This window comes from Gobius niger (genome assembly GCF_951799975.1).
Source record: "Gobius niger genome assembly, chromosome: 22".
Lineage (NCBI taxonomy): Eukaryota > Metazoa > Chordata > Actinopteri > Gobiiformes > Gobiidae > Gobius > Gobius niger.
In genome coordinates, this window is record NC_136873.1 from 1495839 (window position 1) to 1517662 (window position 21824).

Consider the following 21824-nt stretch of genomic DNA (forward strand, 5'->3'; position numbering starts at 1 on the left):
ATATTCACATTGGCCAAAAGTGTGAAGTCTGTTAGACTATATAGTTATGACTATATTGTCCAAAACACTGAAAACCTGGGAGAGATCAATGGTTTTGGACAAATCTATTGGGTAATCAGGTACTTCTGGTCACCGTAACATCAGCCTAACTTTTGCTCATGGATCAAATCTAGTGAACAACTGTAATAAAGCAGTGTTTAGTGGTGCAGCGGTTAGCGCTTCACAGCAAGAAGGTTCCAGGTTCGATTCCCACCTGGACGGGGTCTTTCTGTGTGAAATTTGAATGTTTTCCCTGTGCCTGTGTAGGTTTCCGCCGGGTACTCCGGTTTCCCCTACCACTAAACATACAATAGGTTCTCCTCTGGAACCAGGACTCCCATGAAAAAGAGTTAGGGTGAGTGGAGCAGTTAGATCGTTTTATCTTCTCAGGTGGGAAGTGGAACGTCCAAGAGATTATGCATCAATGAAAGCCATACATGGCTGATGAAACATGTGAAATAGAACTGATTACAAAGTGACTTATGGATAACAAAGTAAATGTCTTGAAGTGGTCATCACAAAGTCCTGATCTCAATCCAGATGAAAATGTACAGGCAGAGCTGGAAAAGCATGTGTTCATTCTGGTTTCATCTCAGACAGTGAGGGAAAAAAATGCAAATGTGTCTTTTTATAAAGTGCGTGTTAACATCTGGTGTAACTAAGTGTGTCTGACTCTGACTTATATAGGAGTGGCATCCATTTGGATCAAAGCGTTGGTTCAATAAAGCAGTCTTTTTGGAGTAAGCATGCGGGCTTTGTCATCATTCAATAGCTTAATATTTATAAAAGCCTAATACTTCAAGTTTAATGGTTTTGTATAGCCCTACTTCTGAAGAAAAGTTGAAAATCAAACACTACAAAATATATTTTAGTTTTTGTAACTTCAAAATCAGTGGCATAACTTTTTTTTTTTTCATTCAATTAAGAGTAAAGATACTTCACTAGAATATTAATCAAGCAGAAGTAAATAATACAAAAATAAAAGTAGGCTTCTGAACAGGGCCGGACTGGGACTGAAAAACAGCCCTGGACTCTGGTCAGCCTGGCCCAAATTAGCACATATGTGAACCTCTTACCCCGCCTTAACCGAGAGCATTTTCTCCAGTTCGGCTTTGTCCAAATCTAAAAGCTTCTTGCCTGGAGAGCAACACTGTAACGTCTCATTTTTTTGTTGCTTTTTCATCGCTTTTTTCATTGCTTTGTCGTCACGTTTTTGTCACATTTTGTTGGTTTTTTGTTGCTTTTCCAGCGCATTTTTGTTTTTGGATGCTTTTTCTTTTAACCCCTTGACCCCCACCTGGACCGAGCACATTTTCTCCAGTTTGGCTTTGCCCCAGTCCAAAAGCTTCTGGAGAAAAGCTGTGAAAATAGCGACAAAACTGAGATGAAAAGTTTGACAAAAAAGTAACGAAAAATTGATGAATAAGTGGCAAAAATGTCACAAAAATGACAAAAGAAATGACAAAAAAGTGACAAAAAAAAGAAAAATGAGTTTAACGCCCAACAAAAAAAATGATGGAAAAAAAATCTAATGACGTGAGGAAAAAGATCTTTTAGATTTGGGTAAAGCTCGGTTACGCCCGGGGGGGTACGGGTAGGGTAAAGTGAGAGGCCAGACGGTGGCCCTAGAACGGACATATGGCCAGTCCGCCCCTGCTTCTGAATGATGTTTCTTCACGCTGCTCAGAAGAGGCAAACATGCGCCACGTGCCTGCCCCCCTCACGTGACCATTGCCCCAGTTACTGCCGACCACGTGACTCCGCCTCTGTTTACAAACAGCGGAGCGTGTGGCTCAGTCAGAGGCACTGCTAGCTACCACGACATGGAGGTGGAAAAACCACAGCCGTATTTCTTCGGAGACATAGGTGAGCGCGAGATGACGCACAGGCGCAGATAGCATAGCATAGCATAGCATAGCATAGCATGTTCGTGTCATGTGTGTGTGTTTATGTAGCCAGGCTAATCAGTAACTGCGTCCTGGTTTCATACTGTCTGTTTCCCTCGTTCATGAGCCACACTCTTCAGGTTTACACACATGTACAGCTCAGATGGTCATGTGTGCACGTGTGGGGCATGTAGGTACACAGGGCTGAAGTTTGTGATGGGTCAGGGTTTCATATTTTGCCCCAGCACTGCTGTGTCATAAATGCTTCACTTTAGTGTGTTCAAAATATTAGACTTACCATCCACATCGACAGAAACATAAAAGCATGGGGTCATACATGTATAAACAATGTAACAATGTATAGAAGTGAAGAAAATAAATATGTGTATAGGGCTGTGCAATTAATCGAAATTCGATTACGATTTCGATTACAACAGTAAACGATTACAAAATTAGCATAATTGCAAAAAATCGATTATAATATTTTTTTTCAATATTTTTTTTTGTATTTTTATTTTTAAAATTATTATTATTTTTAATGTTGTTTTTTTTTCAAATTTTTAATTTTTGTCATTTTTTTGCTGGATTTTTGTCTTTTCTTTATGGATTTTTGTCACTTTTTTGCTGGATTTTTGTCTTTTTTTTATGGATTTTTGTCACTTTTTTGCTGGATTTTTGTCACTTTTTTGATGTTTTTTTTTAAAGGCAACAAATAATCGTTTGAATAATCGTGATTTCAATTATGACAAAAATAATCGTGATTATTATTTTTTCAATAATAGAGCAGCCCTATGTGTATGTGTATATGTTCGGGCGTAAACAACTAATCGATTATTCAACAACTAATCGATTATTGAAATAGTACTATTTGAGTAATCGATTAATCGTTTTTCTAATAGACACAAACTTAAAAAGAGCAAAAATTACTTTAACATTTTTTTTATTTTTCATGGAAACCTACTCTGTTTTTGAAGTTAGGGTCTGCAGTAATATCCGTCTGTCTAATCCAGTCATGAAGCAGAATTGGCACTAAGAGCCTCCAAAAACACTCACTTTAGGTTTACTCCATTAACACGTCCTCAAGTGATGCCACTTTAACTTCATGTGATTAAAAAAAATGCAAAAATTCCCTACACCATTCACAGCTAAGCGATTAATCGATTAATCGTAAAGATAATCGGTACACTACAAAAAGTCAATATCAAGCATTGGCTTAAATGACTCCCTCATTAAAAACATGCCTGAAGTGTTGCCTTGACACATTCACGTATTTCTGAGTAATCTGTAAAAACTCTGATGGCGGCCATTTTAGGGATAGGTTTGCCTGAGTCCTCCTAGGAACGCCCCCACCTCCTGGAGACGCCTCCGAGCTTTCGTCACCAGCCGAGTAACCAACCACTGCTCCTCAGCAGAACCCCCTCCCCACTGATGCCACAGACAGCGTGTGGAGGGGGCGTGTCTAAAGGCTCAGAGGTTCTTAAAGAGACAGAGGCCTATTTTGTCACATTTTTGTCATATTTTTATCATATTTTTGTCATATTTTTGTCATTTTTTGTCATTTTTTTGTCATTTTATACAAGGCAGTTATTCTAATTTACTGCATTTACAGACCAACAGAAGGTTTGTCATCATTGTAGTGTGATATAGACTATGTGTATATATGTATATAGACTATGTGATAATGTGACTGAAAAATACATAAAACCCCCTCTTTAATAATCATTACAGTTGCCTTTTCAATGCTTTAAAAAACAAACTTCTGTCAAAATGTTATCAGTTTCCACCCCTAACCTTTGAGCTAATTTGTTCATTTTGTTCAAACTGCTAAATACAATGGAAACATAAGAACAAATCAATAATAATTATGTCCAAATCTCATCTCGCTCTCGTGAACCCAATCTTGTTTCTCATCTCATGGGACGATGTTGAGATGTTTAGTTTTCTCCCTTAACATCTTGGTGCCGGAATCTAAAAAGGATGAAACTTACCCCTCCCTTTTCCTCAGGTGGATGCCCGTAACGTGGACGGCAGCACCCCCCTGTGTGACGCTTCTTCCTCTGGGAGTCTGGAGTGTGTACGCCTGCTCCTGAAGCACGGAGCTAAAGCTAACCCCGCACTCACCTCCAGAACGGCATCTCCACTGCACGAAGCCTGTGTGGGAGGTCAGACGCTGCTTCACAGTCACACCACTTTTCTGCTTGCACTTCAAGCTGGGCTATTGCGAGATCACAAACTCACACACAGTTCCCACCGATTCGTTTCAGTCCGCACAACCTGTGTTCTGGAGAAGGAGGGTTTCACATTTGCTGTCAACAACAAGCACTTTTGTTGTTACAAGGGTAGTGGACAGCTTTTGACCAGGCCCAAACTGAGAATCAAAGCCTTTAACCTCTTAACTCCTGCCTGAACCGAGAAGATCTTTTTCCTCACGTCATCAGATTTTTTTTCCACCATTTTTTTGTTGGGCATTCAACTCATTTTTTCGTCAATTTTTTGAAATGTTTTGGTCAAATTTTTATCCCATTTTTGTCATTTTTTTGTCATTTTTTGTCACGTTTTTTTTTTTTTTTTGTCAATTTTTTATAAATGTTTTGTCATTTTTTTGTCACATTTTTGTAATTTTTTTGTAATTTTTTCGTCCATTTTTTGTCAATTTCTTGTGACATTTTGGGGACATTTTTGGCACTTTTTCATCAATTTTTCGTCACTTTTTTGTCACATTTCCATCATTGTTTTCATCTCAGTTTTGTTGCTTTTTCACAGCTTTTTTCCAGAAGCTTTTGAACTGGGGGTAAAGCCAAACTAGAGAAAATGTGCTCGGTTAAGGTGGGAGTTAAGGGTTTAAATAGATGTTTCATTTGGCTTTTCGCAAAACTCATCCACCAAAACGATCATAGACACAGACGGCATCTTTGGAATTGCCCATATATGGTCATGTTTAAAGCGGCTCGTGCCTCACATCAATAGGACCAAGCCTTAAACTAAACATATCTTGTATATCCTATTGTGTTTATACATGGATAAAAAATCTGAAAAAAATAATAATAATCTGAACATATGCATCATGAAACGTGCTCACAACAGTTATATTGTATTTACTTCTGAAGTACATTTAAAAAAAAAAAATCTCTGTGATGTTTTACGGCTCCCCGAAGGCGTAAGGACCAGAGAGGGATCATTTGAAAGCTTGAAACTTCTTGGTTCCAACAATAAAGACTGCAAGTCACTCTCACCTATAAATGACGGGAGCATGGGGTTCAAAAATGAAAGTGTCCCCTCCAGCAGATGGCGCCCTAGGCCTGGGTCGCCTGTGCCCGTAACATACACAAAGCACCTTAAAATAGAAAAACCTCCAAGACATGAATTGTCACATTTGTTTCCAGCTCTGCCTTTATTTGCGATGAAAATAAGGAAGCTATTCTATCTTTTGTGAGCACTGAAGCATGTCGGCATTTTGATGTTTGTTTCTGCTCAGAGTTTTCCTTGTCGTGCGTGTGCTCGTTAGGTAACAGCGAATGTGTGAAGCTGCTGATCTCTCGGGGAGCCAGTCTGGAGGCCTATGACCTGTACTACGGCACTCCCCTGCACGTGGCCTGTGTCAACGACCACATCCAGTGCGTCAAAGTGCTGCTCAACGCCGGTCAGTCATCATTTTACTGTTTCATTCTTTTGTTCAGGAGAAATTGTGATCTATGCTGTTTCCATAAGTTTTAGTGTTAAAGTGGGGTATTATGATCAAATCTTATAATGTTCCCTCATCAAAAACATATAGATACAGACGGAATCTCGTCATAGAAGGGGGCGTGCCCTCGCCAAGGGGGAAAATAGAATCTTTTGGGAAACACACTTTTTCACTCTTTTTTGCCATTTTCTGGTGGAATATCAACTTATTTATCACACACAAATAAAGTCAAGTGTAAATCAGGTCCATATGGATATTTTCTCACAGCAGATTGTTCAGTAGAAGTGAAAAAACGGCAGTTGTAGCAAGCCCTAGCTAACGTTAGCATTAGCCTGATGCTAACATGTAGCATCATGTTAGCATTCTCCATTTTTTTAATGTATTTATGGGCTGTTGAACCACTTTGCTCCTCCCCATGTCTTTGTATCTTTATTTAGTAGAAAACTATGTTCATAATTCTGCATTTGATAAAGTAGTTTTTGAATAATTAGAGAAAGTTTAGATTTTTTCTAAATTGTTTTCCCCCTTAACTGTTTTCAAACATGACCATATATGGGCGATTCCAGAGATGACCATAAAACGACACCTTGCTGCACTTACTGTCCCATTCTAGCACCACTGTTTGATGGTCAATGCAGTGGTCAATGTTGAGCTTGTTTTCTCTCTTGACATTTTAGTGTTGATGCCAGAGTTAAAAAAAAATAATTCCCGTCACGATGTTTATTTTATGACGTTTATTCGTTAGCAAGCCAAAAATATCCAGGAAGTAACTACAGCGTGGCCCTGCTCCAGCTGTTTATCCATGCTAATTCATTTACAAACATCAACGTGTTTGGTATCCACATGCAGCATGAAAGGCCCAGATTACGCTGTAATTCAAATTTGATCAGAAATATAACTTTGTCTGCACGTGCACGGTCATGGAGAAAGCAGCTTTTTAAACGTAGGCGGCTAGCTCATCAGCTAAACCGAATTGAGAACTACAAATGTCTTCTTCTGAAACACTGAAGAGGCACCAAGAGCCCCCACAGCTGGAGCACAGTGGAGACGTCACAAGGAGGTACTACAGGAAACAAGGAAGGGACAAACGAGGAGGTATCCGGGCGAGACTCACAGCTAACACATGCCTTCTGTTGTTCTGGCTAATGGACGCTCACTGGAGAATAAAACAGATTAACTGCTAAGCTCTTGCCAGAAGATGGTGAAACTTTCGGGCCGTTTTCTCCAAATAAAGTTTGCATTCCACTCTTGCAACAACATCTCCACTTTAGTTGCTCCTACAGACTCCAGACTTTAGACTCAACAACATTTGGAAGCTTTTTTTTCACATGGATTTTTCAATATCCAATTCCTGAAATGAGAAATTTTTCACAGATTTAGCTCATTCTGACTTCCCTCTGAACAACTCTTTGTCACTAATACATCATCAAAATAAAACCATACATTTAAACCTGGCTCTACACATTATTCAGATTTTGTCACTGATAATTAGAGGTGCTACCATCAGGATTTTTGGAACCAATCACCGATTATCAATCAATCGGCCGATACCGATCATTGCTGATGCCGATCTCATAGTTTAAATTGATTATTATGATTCGTAATTTAACAGTGACAAATACTGGGATGGGTAAATGTAAATTGTTTTATTGTTTTATTAGTATGGCTGACCCCTCCTGGAACCGCCACCTCAACGTGGTGGAGGGGTTTGAGCGCCCGAATGATCCTGGAGCTCTGTTGTCGGGGCTTCGTGCCCCTGGTAGGGTCTCCCATGGCAAACAGGTCCTATAGGTGACGGGTCAGACAAAGAGCGGTTCAGAAGCCTCTTATGAGAGACCAACAGGCCGTCCTTTCGTGGACCCACCACCTGCAGGAGGAGCCATAAGGGGCTGGTGCAATGTGATTTGGACAGCTCCAACAGCCCCCATGACCCGGCAACGGAAAAGTGGAAGAAAATGGATGGATGGATGGATGGATAGTATGGCTGATGGCCTATTATTACATGCTGTATATTGCATATTATTTTATTACTTCAACAGAATTTCCCTCATGATCCAATAAAGTTCATCTCTAATCTTTTTTTTTTAATAGTTTATTGTAAAGTATTTTTTATAGTGCGTGTTATTATGGCCAATCCAATCCCAGTCCGGGTTGCGACTCGTAGTTGCTTCAGATGTGCCTTATGACGGTTACCAGGGGCGGACTGTCCATATGTCCATTCTGGAAGAGCACAGAAGGGCCACTGGCTCTAGGGCCACCGGTCCCGCCTCAACCGAGCTCTACCCAAATCTAAAATCTGTAAAGAAAAGCATCAAAATAGCGAGAAATAGAGGATGAAAACAAAACCAAAATGTGCTGGAAAAGCAACAAAAAAGTGACAAAAAATGTGATGAAAAGGCAACAAAAACATGAGAAGAACACGGACAAAAAACGATAGAAAAAATAATGGAAAAAAAAAACAAAAATGACGTGGCAAAAAGTTACCATCACTTTTGTAGGTCTTAGCTTTAAATGAGGCGCTTCATTGTTGCTCTCCAGTTGAGAAGCTTTTAGATTTGGGTAAAGCCCAGTATAAGAAAAACGTGAATCTAAAAGGAATTCCGTGGAGTATGGTGCACCACAAGGTTCAATTTTGGGACCAGTATTATTTATTATTTATTATTAATATGACCACCTTTCCAGTTCTTTTTGCTGATGATACCTATAAAAAAAATAATAATAAAAAGTCGAAAATGCTCTCGGTTAAGGCGGGTGGTTAGAGGTTAAAATATGTATTTGTGGAAGTGTCACAATTACGCTAATTTGGGCCAGGCTGGTCAGAGTCCAGGGCTGTTTTTCAGTCCCAGTCCGGCCCTGATGGTTACAGAGTGGAATTAGGAGCAGCATTTTGGTTTTGGGCTGAAACTTTGGAAACATTTGAAGAAAAGAGAAGGAGACTCCAAGCCAGTTAGAGACATTTCAGCCCCAAAGTGCACATTTTCTCAGGTTTCATGAACTCCTGCCTCTGATTGTAGTTTCATATAGCACTGTTTTGTGTTAAATATCGCGTCTGTGTTCCCTACGGGAGCGTGAAGGTGAAATAGATGCAAATGTAAATCATGGCACATCGTCTCCTCCATCGCCTCCTGTTAGAAGCTCCATACGTGGATCCTTTATGGTCATGTGTTTTGTTAAGTTACACTGCTGTCTGAAAACAAGTAGTGCCGCGAGGCGTGGAGGGATACAGGCAGCACTTAGAGCAGTGCCTCCAGAGCTGTTGTGTAGGCGCAAATTCCTTTTAAAACTACTGCAGAGTTTTCAACAGTATATCTACAGAAAGAAAGTCTATGAAAATCCCATTTTGATCGGCCCATCTGATAGGCGCATTTTGCCGATCACAAAAATCGGCCAATCATGAGTTGTGACTGATCAGATCGGTGCAGCTCTACCGATAATATAGGCAATTTCGGCCATTTTGAAAACACTGAATGACTTGCAAAACATTTTCCACACATTTATGTAATCTACAGTAAAAGGTTCAACTTTATATCTATTTATTTTGTCTATTTATTTCTTCTGCTGTGGATGTTTCAGGAGCCAAGGTGAACGCGGCGCGGCTTCACGAGACGCCGCTCCACCACGCGGCCAAGAACATGAGGACTGACATGATCCGTGTCCTGGTGGAGTTCGGGGCCAATGTTTATGCCAGGGACCAGCATGAGAGGAAACCAGTGGACTACACCACGGCCGGGTCCCCCCCTGCAGACTGCCTCCTGCACTACGAGAGTGAGTCGCCACCGGGGGCAAAAGTGCCATTTCAAAGTGCTTGGAGGGTTCTGGTCAGATGATCGTTCAGTGGTGAAGGTGGTCAGTGTTTGGGGAGAAAAACATGTTATAAAAGAATCGAGAAACCAAGGCATTGTTCCCACATCAAACTTCTCTATTTACACTTTGTAATGTTTATATTAAAGTGACCGTCTGTAAAATTGCAACGTGAGGAGAGAGTGAGAGTGAAATTTGAAAGTAAACAATCAAGTTCGTCACCTCCTGATTGGACCAGAAGCCCACCCATAGTTTGCAAAAGGAGGAGAGTCAGGTCCCTGATAGGACGGTTCACAGGAAAAGCTCGCCTGGTTGGTCAAAGTGATGACACGGGGATTCGGATTAGTGTCAGAGAGCAGCAACGGAGGGACTTTGGAAAAATAATATTATTTAATATGGCTTTTATTACTTTCATTTGCAGGCACAGTTGGTCAATTATACACAATGTATTAAATCTGTAAAACATTTAAACTCGCAGACTATCACTTTAATGTAAAGAGAAATATTAACAATGAATAAAGTTAAAATAAATAACAAAATAAAAAACTCTGCTATTCCAATAAAAAAGTTTGAACATTTTCAGATGTCCAAAAATAAATGAATGAAAATAAGTAAATCAAACTAAGCCAGCGACCACAGCGTACATTTTCATTTTGACAGAGACTAGGCGAGGTGAGGCTGAGATGGCTAGGGCACCTGTTCCGGATACCTCCTGGTCGCCTCCCGCGGGAGGTGTTCCAGGCATGTCCTAGTGGGACAAGGCCTCGTGGAAGACCCAGGACATGCTGGTGGGACTATGTCTCCGAGCTGGCCTGGTGTCGCCTCGGGGTCCCCCCAGAACAGCTGGAGGAGGTGTGTGTGGATCGGGAAGTTTGGGCATCTCTGCTGAGACTGCTGCCCCCGCGACCCGGCCCCGGATAAAGTGGAAGAAAATGGATGGATGGATGGATGGACTAGGCTGCCCGAGTCCCTATGGAAAGCTCATTGGGCTAAAGCAGCTAATATGTCACACTAAAATGCTGGGGAAGCACAGCTTAAATAATGGGTGGCATTTATGGAAAATATCATTGGTGGTTTCAAAAAGACAAACAGTGAATAGATTTTCATTTTAGTAAATGCGCTTCCACATCCTCATGTTGAATGAATCTCCCAAAATAAATGTACACTGGGACAGTACCGGAAATTGTCAGGGAAGAGTGTGTGATGCATTTATGTTGCTGAGTCCACTGATCACAAACACTCGCACATAAACTGGTCTAAACTAAACCTCGTATACCTTCACTACAACAATAGTAAAAATCCCACGGTCAAAATAAATAGTCTACACACTTAATAAATGTGGGCTGAATTTAATGTGGGTTTTATGGTAATGGAAAGTTGGTTGAGGGATTAGAAGTCGTTGATAAACAAAAGGTCATTGTACGAAAGTCTGCACTTGGACTTTACTGAGACCAGTGTCCTGTTTGACTGGGGTTCTGTCCTCCTTGTAGGCACGCCCCTGACCCTCCAGCAGCTGAGCCGGCTGGCGGTCAGGAACCACCTGGGAACCAAAGCTCCGAAGGCGATCGGACAGCTGCACATCCCCAAGATCCTGCTCAGATACCTCTGCTTCCAATGAAGTTCAGACCAGGGCTAATCCAGGACAGTGGGACCCAACAAGATCCCTGCTGGAAGTGCTGCTGCTTCACATCTGACTGTGGACCTGGAAAGGAATCTTCACAGTACTGAGGAAGCGAGGCATGGAGCTGTCCATATGTTGATTGTATAGTGATTTTAAAATGTATCCTTAAACACTTTCAGGTGTATTAGTGGGATGTAACGGTACACATGGGGGTCGTTTACTAAACATCTGCACAAAATGAGTAGCACATGCAAAAGTGGCACAGCAGGAGAGTCTTTTACAAGTTTTATATTTACTCATCCAGCATTCTCACATTGACATCTGATTTGGAGACGTAATTCTATCAAACATAATTACAAATAGCAGAGCAATAAGGGGCTACACCCTGCATATATTTACATGCTGTACCTTGTTTCAAAGCTCAGAACCTGGACAATTCAATCTCAAATGTGATCGGCTCACAAAATAAGGCAGGAATATGCTAATTCTGCCGCAAGGGCCCTGCATTTCAGTCAAATTACAGTGTTGTTTTGCTTTTTAATCCACGCGTTGTTACGGTGACAGGCTCTCTGACAGCGCTCACTCACTCTCCACCTATTTTGCCAAATATTACAGCAAAGCGGAGTCGTCTGCTGAAGTGAATGAGCAGGAGGACCTTCCGCCTTCCCCCTGTCACCCCAAAGGCGCAGGTGCGTCCCCACTCGGTCTGTCTCCCGGTGTTCGCCGCATCCTGATCCCCTCCTGAGCTCCACATGTGAGCTGTGCGCCGACTCCAGTTCATCTGGTTTTATTACAGTCAGCCAGCGCAGCCTCATGCAGCTCCATGTGTTCAGTGCAGTAGGGCGATATCATCGTCCATCGTGATGGATGAGCAACATCAAGATGTAGAGCCACCATCGTGATGCCACGCCCACTCCTGTCAGAAACACACACTGATCTTCTGTGGGCCTTGTAAACCTCAAAACTTTGCAGGGATTGCACTGTAAATTAAATCATGAATATAACTAATATGCACACTAGTTTACACACTAGTCTCTCTCTCTCACCGCAAATGACGAGATGAATCTCACATCGGAGCTAGCAGAGCGCGCATGGGTTTGGATATTCTCACGAAGGACCGAGAGAGAGGAGAGAAAGAGGCAGGAGGTACGAGGTTACGAGCACATGGACCGGGCGGCGCGTGGAGCAGCTCCAAAAACGTAGGACGCAAACTTGTAAATATTGTCCCGTTCACCCACTGTTTCTTAAACATTGTGTTAAAATAATAAGCTCCAATTTACATTTGTATTAATGTGATAAGAGCCTTGGTATTGAGGAGCAGATGATGCTCTGAATAAGTCGTTCTCCTCACACTTTTACGCACGAGTTTTAAAACATTTCTTTTGCAAAATTCGTGCTCTGTTCAGATCATGTTTAGTTCAGATCCATTTATTCTGCAATGTCACATTTTTCCTAACATAAATAATATGCAGTCTATATACTGTATAGGCAATGTAAATATCTTTAAAAAAAATGCTTATCGAATAGCCTTGGGATGCGCACTGTCGGGCCCCTGAGTGGATTTTTGCTTAGGGCCTGAGAAGGGCCAGCACCGGCTCTGCTAGCGGCAGCTTGCTAATGCTTGCGGCAGCATGCTAATTTTCCTTTTTTTATTTAACCAGGAAAGTCCCATTGAGATTAAAAACCTATCTATCAATGAGGTCCCGGCAACACTAGCAGCAGCTAATCAGGGCTATGACAGAAAGTCTGATTGGATCCCCTAATTGAATAAAATAGCAACTGCTGGAGTGGAGGGGAGAGGATGCTGTTAAAGAATAGAACTTATATTAGATTTGCAATGTAACTGATCACTTTATGCTGTGTGCTAATATAACCTAAAAGCCTGTCATGTTCCAAAGGATAATTAGTAGAAAAGTCCAGTGATCCTTGTGTAATGTTTTTCCATTAGTTTACTGATATAATTGCAACATCTCGCTTGCAAGAAAAGATAAGACTTTATTGATCTGAAACTGGAGAAAAGAAGACAATTCACTAACAACAGCCACTTCAAAAAAAGTCTCCTGGTATCGATTCATATTGGAGATCAGCAGATGTTCAATAGGTATCAGTATCGGAAGCAAAAATAGCATCTCTATCTAAACTAAGCTTGGTGTATATGAAGCTGCTCAAATGTTTTATTAGTCACTTTTTATTTGACTACAGTCGGCTTCATAATCACGGTTTGATATCCAGCTAACATTAGCCGCTGTTTGTGGAGCAAAAAGTATCAAGGGGAAACACAAACTTTGGATTTTTACAGCAAATAAATAACTATAATTAAATCATAAACTGGTGGACAACATTTAGTCAAGAAACAAGTGCTGCTTGTGCGCAGAAGGAAAAGGCATTTCTAAAATAAGAACTTATTTATTTATTGGTTCGTTTAGTTGGGACTGTGCATGTTAATAAACAAGCCACTCCGGATTGTAGCCATGGGCTAGTTTGCATTCGTCGTCCCCCATGTGCACTCTCAAACACACTCTCATTCATCCTGGCCTATTGTACATGTTTTCCAGTTGTAGGGGAAACCAGAGTACCCGGAGAAAACCTACGCAGACACGGAGAGAACAAAACGGCAAACTCCACACAGAAAAGTCCTGTCCAGGTAGGAATCAAACCTGGGACCTTTTTTTTAAATTCATTTTTAAATTTTATTTATAATAATAAACCGTACTCTCCCATCGAATCGAATCGTTTTTGTGTACTGTTACATCCCTACTGTTAGCTAAAACAGTACTGAATTTGCCAAACACCTTGTCATTCTAAATGCACGATTTCTGCACTGAAAGTGTTTTGTTCCATGTCTTAATGCTGTGTATATAGGAGATGATTACCTCTGTCTTCACCTGAAGATGATCCGACACTGTAAACAAATAATAAACATGAGTTGAGTTCTGAGAAGTGTGTGAGAGCCAGTCCTTGCAAAGCCTAAAAATAATCAAAACATTTTCAAATCTACTCAAAAATGTGAAAAACTCTTAATCACAGGTGAGAGAATTTAGTTGTGAAAGATGCAGGATTTGAGAAAGTCTATACATTTGTGTGGCACGTTACAAATCCAGTATACAGCACGTTACAGTCATGGAGACGTGCTGAGGTGAAATCATGGATCATCTGCTCCAAATGTGTGAAGGACCAAACCGGTTTGAGTCTAGATCTAGTAGTCTAGAGCAGGAGCTCAGGTGTAGCAGTCTACTCTCTACAGCAGTAGCTCAGGTGTAGCAGTTTGCTCTCTACAGCAGTAGCTCAGGTGTGGCAGTTTCCTCTCTACAGCAGTAGCTCAGGTGTAGCAGTTTACTCTCTACAGCAGTAGCACAGGTGTAGCAGTTTACTCTCTACAGCAGTATCTCAGGTGTAGCAGTTTACTCTCTACAGCAGTATCTCAGGTGTGGCAGTTTACTCTCTACAGCAGTAGCTCAGGTGTAGCAGTTTACTCTACAGCAGTAGCTCAGGTGTAGCAGTTTACTCTCTACAGCAGTAGCTCAGGTGTAGCAGTTTACTCTCTACAGCAGTAGCTCAGGTGTAGCAGTCTACTCTCTACAGCAGTAGCTCAGGTGTAGCAGTCTACTCTCTACAGCAGTAGCTCAGGTGTAGCAGTCTACTCTCTACAGCAGTAGCTCAGGTGTAGCAGTCTACTCTCTACAGCAGTAGCTCAGGTGTAGCAGTCTACTCTCTACAGCAGTATCTCAGGTGTAGCAGTTTACTCTCTACAGCAGTATCTCAGGTGTGGCAGTTTACTCTCTACAGCAGTATCTCAGGTGTGGCAGTTTACTCTCTACAGCAGTAGCTCAGGTGTAGCAGTTTACTCTCTACAGCAGTAGCTCAGGTGTAGTAGTCTACTCTCTACAGCAGTAGCTCAGGTGTAGCAGTTTACTCTCTACAGCAGTAGCTCAGGTGTAGCAGTTTACTCTCTACAGCAGTAGCTCAGGTGTAGCAGTTTACTCTCTACAGCAGTAGCTCAGGTGTAGTAGTCTACTCTACAGCAGTAGCTCAGGTGTAGCAGTTTACTCTCTACAGCAGTAGCTCAGGTGTAGCAGTTTACTCTCTACAGCAGTAGCTCAGGTGTAGCAGTTTACTCTACAGCAGTAGCTCAGGTGTAGCAGTTTACTCTCTACAGCAGTAGCTCAGGTGTGGCAGTCTACTCTCTACAGCAGTAGCTCAGGTGTGGCAGTTTACTCTCTACAGCAGTAGCTCAGGTGTAGCAGTTTACTCTCTACAGCAGTAGCTCAGGTGTAGCAGTTTACTCTCTACAGCAGGAGCTCAGGTGTGGCAGTCTACTCTCTACAGCAGTAGCTCAGGTGTAGCAGTCTACTCTCTACAGCAGTAGCTCAGGTGTAGCAGTTTACTCTCTACAGCAGTAGCTCAGGTGTAGCAGTCTACTCTACAGCAGTAGCTCAGGTGTAGTAGTCTACTCTCTACAGCAGTAGCTCAGGTGTAGTAGTCTACTCTACAGCAGTAGCTCAGGTGTAGCAGTTTACTCTCTACAGCAGTAGCTCAGGTGTAGCAGTTTACTCTCTACAGCAGTAGCTCAGGTGTAGCAGTTTACTCTACAGCAGTAGCTCAGGTGTAGCAGTTTACTCTCTACAGCAGTAGCTCAGGTGTGGCAGTCTACTCTCTACAGCAGTAGCTCAGGTGTGGCAGTTTACTCTCTACAGCAGTAGCTCAGGTGTAGCAGTTTACTCTCTACAGCAGTAGCTCAGGTGTAGCAGTTTACTCTACAGCAGTAGCTCAGGTGTAGCAGTTTACTCTCTACAGCAGGAGCTCAGGTGTGGCAGTCTACTCTCTACAGCAGTAGCTCAGGTGTAGCAGTCTACTCTCTACAGCAGTAGCTCAGGTGTAGCAGTCTACTCTACAGCAGTAGCTCAGGTGTAGCAGTTTACTCTCTACAGCAGTAGCTCAGGTGTAGCAGTCTACTCTACAGCAGTAGCTCAGGTGTAGCAGTCTACTCTCTACAGCAGTAGCTCAGGTGTAGCAGTTTACTCTCTACAGCAGGAGCTCAGGTGTGGCAGTCTACTCTCTACAGCAGTAGCTCAGGTGTAGCAGTCTACTCTCTACAGCAGTAGCTCAGGTGTAGCAGTCTACTCTACAGCAGTAGCTCAGGTGTAGCAGTTTACTCTCTACAGCAGTAGCTCAGGTGTGGCAGTCTACTCTCTACAGCAGTAGCTCAGGTGTAGCAGTCTACTCTCTACAGCAGTAGCTCAGGTGTAGCAGTCTACTCTCTACAGCAGTAGCTCAGGTGTAGCAGTCTACTCTCTACAGCAGTAGCTCAGGTGTAGCAGTTTACTCTCTACAGCAGTATCTCAGGTGTGGCAGTTTACTCTCTACAGCAGGAGCTCAGGTGTAGCAGTTTACTCTCTACAGCAGTATCTCAGGTGTGGCAGTTTACTCTCTACAGCAGTAGCTCAGGTGTAGCAGTCTACTCTCTACAGCAGTAGCTCAGGTGTGGCAGTTTACTCTCTACAGCAGTAGCTCAGGTGTAGTAGTCTACTCTACAGCAGTAGCTCAGGTGTAGCAGTTTACTCTACAGCAGTAGCTCAAGTGTAGCAGTCTACTCTCTACAGCAGTAGCTCAGGTGTAGCAGTTTACTCTCTACAGCAGTAGCTCAGGTGTAGCAGTCTACTCTCTACAGCAGTAGCTCAGGTGTGGCAGTTTACTCTCTACAGCAGTAGCTCAGGTGTAGTAGTCTACTCTACAGCAGTAGCTCAGGTGTAGCAGTTTACTCTCTACAGCAGTAGCTCAGGTGTAGCAGTCTACTCTACAGCAGTAGCTCAGGTGTAGTAGTCTACTCTACAGCAGTAGCTCAGGTGTAGCAGTTTACTCTCTACAGCAGTAGCTCAGGTGTAGCAGTTTACTCTCTACAGCAGTAGCTCAGGTGTAGTAGTCTACTCTACAGCAGTAGCTCAGGTGTAGCAGTTTACTCTCTACAGCAGTAGCTCAGGTGTAGCAGTCTACTCTACAGCAGTAGCTCAGGCGTAGCAGTTTACTCTCTACAGCAGTATCTCAGGTGTAGCAGTCTACTCTCTACAGCAGTAGCTCAGGTGTAGCAGTTTACTCTCTACAGCAGGAGCTCAGGTGTGGCAGTCTACTCTCTACAGCAGTAGCTCAGGTGTAGCAGTCTACTCTACAGCAGTAGCTCAGGTGTAGCAGTTTACTCTCTACAGCAGTAGCTCAGGTGTAGCAGTTTACTCTACAGCAGTAGCTCAGGTGTAGCAGTTTACTCTCTACAGCAGTAGCTCAGGTGTAGCAGTTTACTCTCTACAGCAGTAGCTCAGGTGTAGCAGTCTACTCTCTACAGCAGTAGCTCAGGTGTAGCAGTCTACTCTCTACAGCAGTAGCTCAGGTGTAGCAGTTTACTCTCTACAGCAGTAGCTCAGGTGTAGCAGTCTACTCTACAGCAGTAGCTCAGGTGTAGTAGTCTACTCTACAGCAGTAGCTCAGGTGTAGCAGTCTACTCTCTACAGCAGTAGCTCAGGTGTAGCAGTCTACTCTCTACAGCAGTAGCTCAGGTGTAGCAGTCTACTCTCTACAGCAGTAGCTCAGGTGTAGCAGTTTACTCTCTACAGCAGTAGCTCAGGTGTAGCAGTTTACTCTCTACAGCAGTAGCTCAGGTGTAGCAGTTTACTCTCTACAGCAGTAGCTCAGGTGTAGCAGTTTACTCTCTACAGCAGTATCTCAGGTGTAGCAGTCTACTCTCTACAGCAGTAGCTCAGGTGTAGCAGTTTACTCTCTACAGCAGTAGCTCAGGTGTAGCAGTTTACTCTCTACAGCAGTAGCTCAGGTGTAGTAGTCTACTCTACAGCAGTAGCTCAGGTGTAGCAGTCTACTCTCTACAGCAGTAGCTCAGGTGTAGCAGTCTACTCTACAGCAGTAGCTCAGGTGTAGTAGTCTACTCTACAGCAGTAGCTCAGGTGTAGCAGTTTACTCTCTACAGCAGTAGCTCAGGTGTAGCAGTTTACTCTACAGCAGTAGCTCAGGTGTAGCAGTTTACTCTCTACAGCAGTAGCTCAGGTGTAGCAGTTTACTCTCTACAGCAGTAGCTCAGGTGTAGCAGTTTACTCTCTACAGCAGTAGCTCAGGTGTAGCAGTCTACTCTACAGCAGTAGCTCAGGTGTAGCAGTTTACTCTCTACAGCAGTAGCTCAGGTGTAGCAGTCTACTCTCTACAGCAGTAGCTCAGGTGTAGCAGTTTACTCTCTACAGCAGTAGCTCAGGTGTAGCAGTCTACTCTCTACAGCAGGAGCTCAGGTGTGGCAGTCTACTCTCTACAGCAGTAGCTCAGGTGTAGCAGTCTACTCTCTACAGCAGGAGCTCAGGTGTAGCAGTTTACTCTCTACAGCAGTAGCTCAGGTGTAGCAGTCTACTCTCTACAGCAGGAGCTCAGGTGTGGCAGTCTACTCTCTACAGCAGTAGCTCAGGTGTAGCAGTCTACTCTACAGCAGTAGCTCAGGTGTAGCAGTTTACTCTCTACAGCAGGAGCTCAGGTGTGGCAGTCTACTCTCTACAGCAGTAGCTCAGGTGTAGCAGTCTACTCTCTACAGCAGGAGCTCAGGTGTAGTAGTCTACTCTACAGCAGTAGCTCAGGTGTAGCAGTCTACTCTCTACAGCAGTAGCTCAGGTGTGGCAGTCTACTCTCTACAGCAGTAGCTCAGGTGTAGCAGTCTACTCTCTACAGCAGTAGCTCAGGTGTAGCAGTCTACTCTCTACAGCAGTAGCTCAGGTGTAGCAGTCTACTCTCTACAGCAGTAGCTCAGGTGTAGCAGTCTACTCTCTACAGCAGTATCTCAGGTGTGGCAGTCTACTCTCTACAGCAGTAGCTCAGGTGTAGCAGTTTACTCTCTACAGCAGTATCTCAGGTGTGGCAGTTTACTCTCTACAGCAGTATCTCAGGTGTGGCAGTCTACTCTCTACAGCAGTATCTCAGGTGTAGCAGTTTACTCTCTACAGCAGTATCTCAGGTGTGGCAGTTTACTCTCTACAGCAGTAGCTCAGGTGTAGCAGTTTACTCTCTACAGCAGTAGCTAATCCTGAAATATCTCTTTAACAGTTTTCATTAAAAGTTCAAATAACCCTGTGCTTTCCTCATCTATACATCAGGTAGGAAATGGAAGTGTAAATTAACACAGCCAAGAGGTCGTACAGCTCACAGTGCAGAAAAGCACCGCCCCTTGAGTTGTCTCCTAACTTGACGAGTTGAAGTCTCACCCAAAAACAACCCCATGCCACTCTGAAGGCTTTACACCAGCAAACTAACTCGGCCCATTGCTGTGTAGGGTCTAACCGCTGACCTGACCACGTCATAAGGGTGAGGAGCTCGGATCAGGACATAGGAGCTACGTCTTTGAGGATTTCAGATGGACCCCGAGGCACCTGGGCTTTGGAAAAACATCTGATGTGTCCGCTTTCTCCGCCCTCGTCCGCCATCGCAGGCTTGTCTCGAGGCACTTCATCTTAAACACACTTACTGTATCGTGTGGAGTTAAATAAAAATGTAGAGGAGTTTTAGGACACTTGAGGAGTTCATTTGCAAAAACAGGTAAGTGCCAACGAAAAAACTGAACTTATGCTTGAACATTAGCTGTGTTTTTCAATAACAAATGTGTTTTAGTGCCATACAAATATAAAGTCACTTTTTCTTGATTAAATTGACACAACTTTGTTCCTGGCATTTGCAGAGAACAGTGAAGAAAATATCCAACATTTGAAAATAATTCAAACTGGAGATATCTGCGTTTGCAAATGAACTCTGCACTTGTTCCACCACATGATAGGGATAGGGATACTGTGATATTTGTAACGCGGCCGGATTGAAGCTGCAGACCCGGAGCCGGAGCAGAACCACCGTGAAACAAAACCATCGTGATAGTGCGCCCTCTGCTGGAAAAGTGAATCTACACCGAAGGTTGATGTGGATCTTCTTAAAGGGACTATACGGAGTTTAAAAATGTTAAAATTAAGTATTTTCCTCCCCCTACATGTTCCAGCCATGTCCTAATGTGTAGAATGAGCTCAGACCTGTTCACCACAACTGCCTCTAAAATCCTGCACTGTCACTCAAAAATGTGTCACTTCGGCCCGAATTGCCGTCATGCACGAGGTTAATATAGAAGGTGCAGTTACACATATGGCCTGAGGTGGCAGTAGTGAGTATAAAATGGCCAACTTGTATCCAGCCCCTTTAACGCACACGAGGAGTCAGTAACTCAGCCTTCTGAATGTGTGATGAACATAAAAATAAAAACTTCTTTTGAACAGATTTCGAAAGTGTAGCTAGAGGCTTCTGTTGTTTGATAATAATAAATAATAATAATGCATTGGTTTTATATAGCGCTTTTCTGGACACCCAAACATGCTTTACATTGCATTATTCACTCAATCCATACTCGGTGGTGGTAAACTACAATTGTAGCCACAGCTGCCCTGGGGTAGACAGACGTAGTGATGGGTAGATGATACCTCAAAGTTTGTGTCACTTTTACACATTGTGTCACACTGTCTTACGCAGCAGAGGTGGGGACTCCAGTCGCAATTTTCGGGACTGACTTGACCAAAGCTCCAAAAAGACTTGACTTGACTTGGGACTTGCTGTTTGTGACTCGAGACTTAACTTGGACTTGAGGCCAATGACTCTCAATGACTCGCTGGGACTTTAAGCCTATAGTTATTATTTATTTGAGTGAAACTGTCGAAAGATCAGGATTAATTTCGTAAAAGCCGCGCATCTATGTTTACAATATGGTAATTATCCACATGAGTGTCAAATCAATACAGAAAATAAATGATCTTTTTTCAAAGCCTTTTGCCCTCCACCACTTCTATTCAATAGAGTTCAAAAATATTCTGGCTGTTCTCGAATCCTTTCTGCGTCTCTCACCGATGTCTTATCTGAAAGAACCGGAATAAATCACTGCCTGGTACTCAGATTTAATTTATACTTGAATCTAAGAGAAAGATTTAAGGTTTGCTCTAAAAACACTTGGCTTATTGTTATTAGGCCATTGCTGATGTTTTGTGTCCATAAATAAAAGGGCTGATATTCTGGCACTGAACATTGTTCTGTCTGCTGTTCTAATCCATGTGACCTTTAACTCTAAAGCAGGGGTGTCAAACATACGGCCCTACCTGCCCTGTAGAGCATAAATTCCAGAGTATGTAGGGGGAAAAAGTAAGTCTCTAGCCCATTCCTGTGTGGAGTTATGATTGTTTAAAGAATAACCAGAATGCTCATTCTAGCCACTAGGGGGCATTACATTTTCCACACGTGTCCAGCAGAGGGCACTGACATAATAAGAGCTCAGGATATGAACAACACATTATATAGCAACATGGTAAATGGACAGTCTGCCCCAGGGCGGCTGTGGCTTCAATAACGGCTTATCACCACCGAGTGTGGAGTGAATGAATAATGACTACTATAGCACTTTGAGGACCTTGTGACACTGGCTTGTAAAGTGCAAAACAAGTGTGAGCCGTTGTTATTAATGAAGCTACATCAAGTTGAGGCTTTGACCAAATCACAGCTCATTATTATTCATTTATTGGAAACATTTTCTTTATCATATGCGGCCCGCGACCCGCCGTGGGAAGTGAATATCGGCCCGCGGCCCAAAATGAGTTTGACACCCCTGCTCTAAAGGGACTAGATGTCATTTTCTTTTACTCACTACTGCCACCTCAGGATGCATGTGTAACTGCAGTCTCTGTTAAGTTTCTGCATGCTGATGGAGGTAGTTTTGCTTCACTTTTCGAGCTTTCAGTGG

The 21824-nt window shown here is 42.9% G+C and overlaps 2 protein-coding genes across 2 annotated transcripts in view; one reads left to right on the top strand and one right to left on the bottom strand.

Moving 5' to 3' along the window:
- LOC306981195 (ankyrin repeat and SOCS box protein 13-like) overlaps nucleotides 1–11238 on the top strand; it is a 28591-nt gene extending 17353 nt beyond the window's left edge. Inside the window, exons 3-6 of the mRNA XM_079580756.1 lie at nucleotides 3931–4087; nucleotides 5431–5565; nucleotides 9181–9372; nucleotides 10899–11238. Coding sequence (XP_079436882.1) covers nucleotides 3931–4087; nucleotides 5431–5565; nucleotides 9181–9372; nucleotides 10899–11026 — 612 coding nt within the window. The 3' untranslated portion in view covers nucleotides 11027–11238. The remainder of the gene's footprint in view (nucleotides 1–3930; nucleotides 4088–5430; nucleotides 5566–9180; nucleotides 9373–10898) is intronic.
- The window catches only part of LOC306981666 (ras-related protein Rab-27B-like), a 607733-nt gene that overhangs the window by 450413 nt on the left and 135496 nt on the right, over nucleotides 1–21824 (bottom strand). The gene's annotated exons all lie outside the window — the stretch shown is intronic.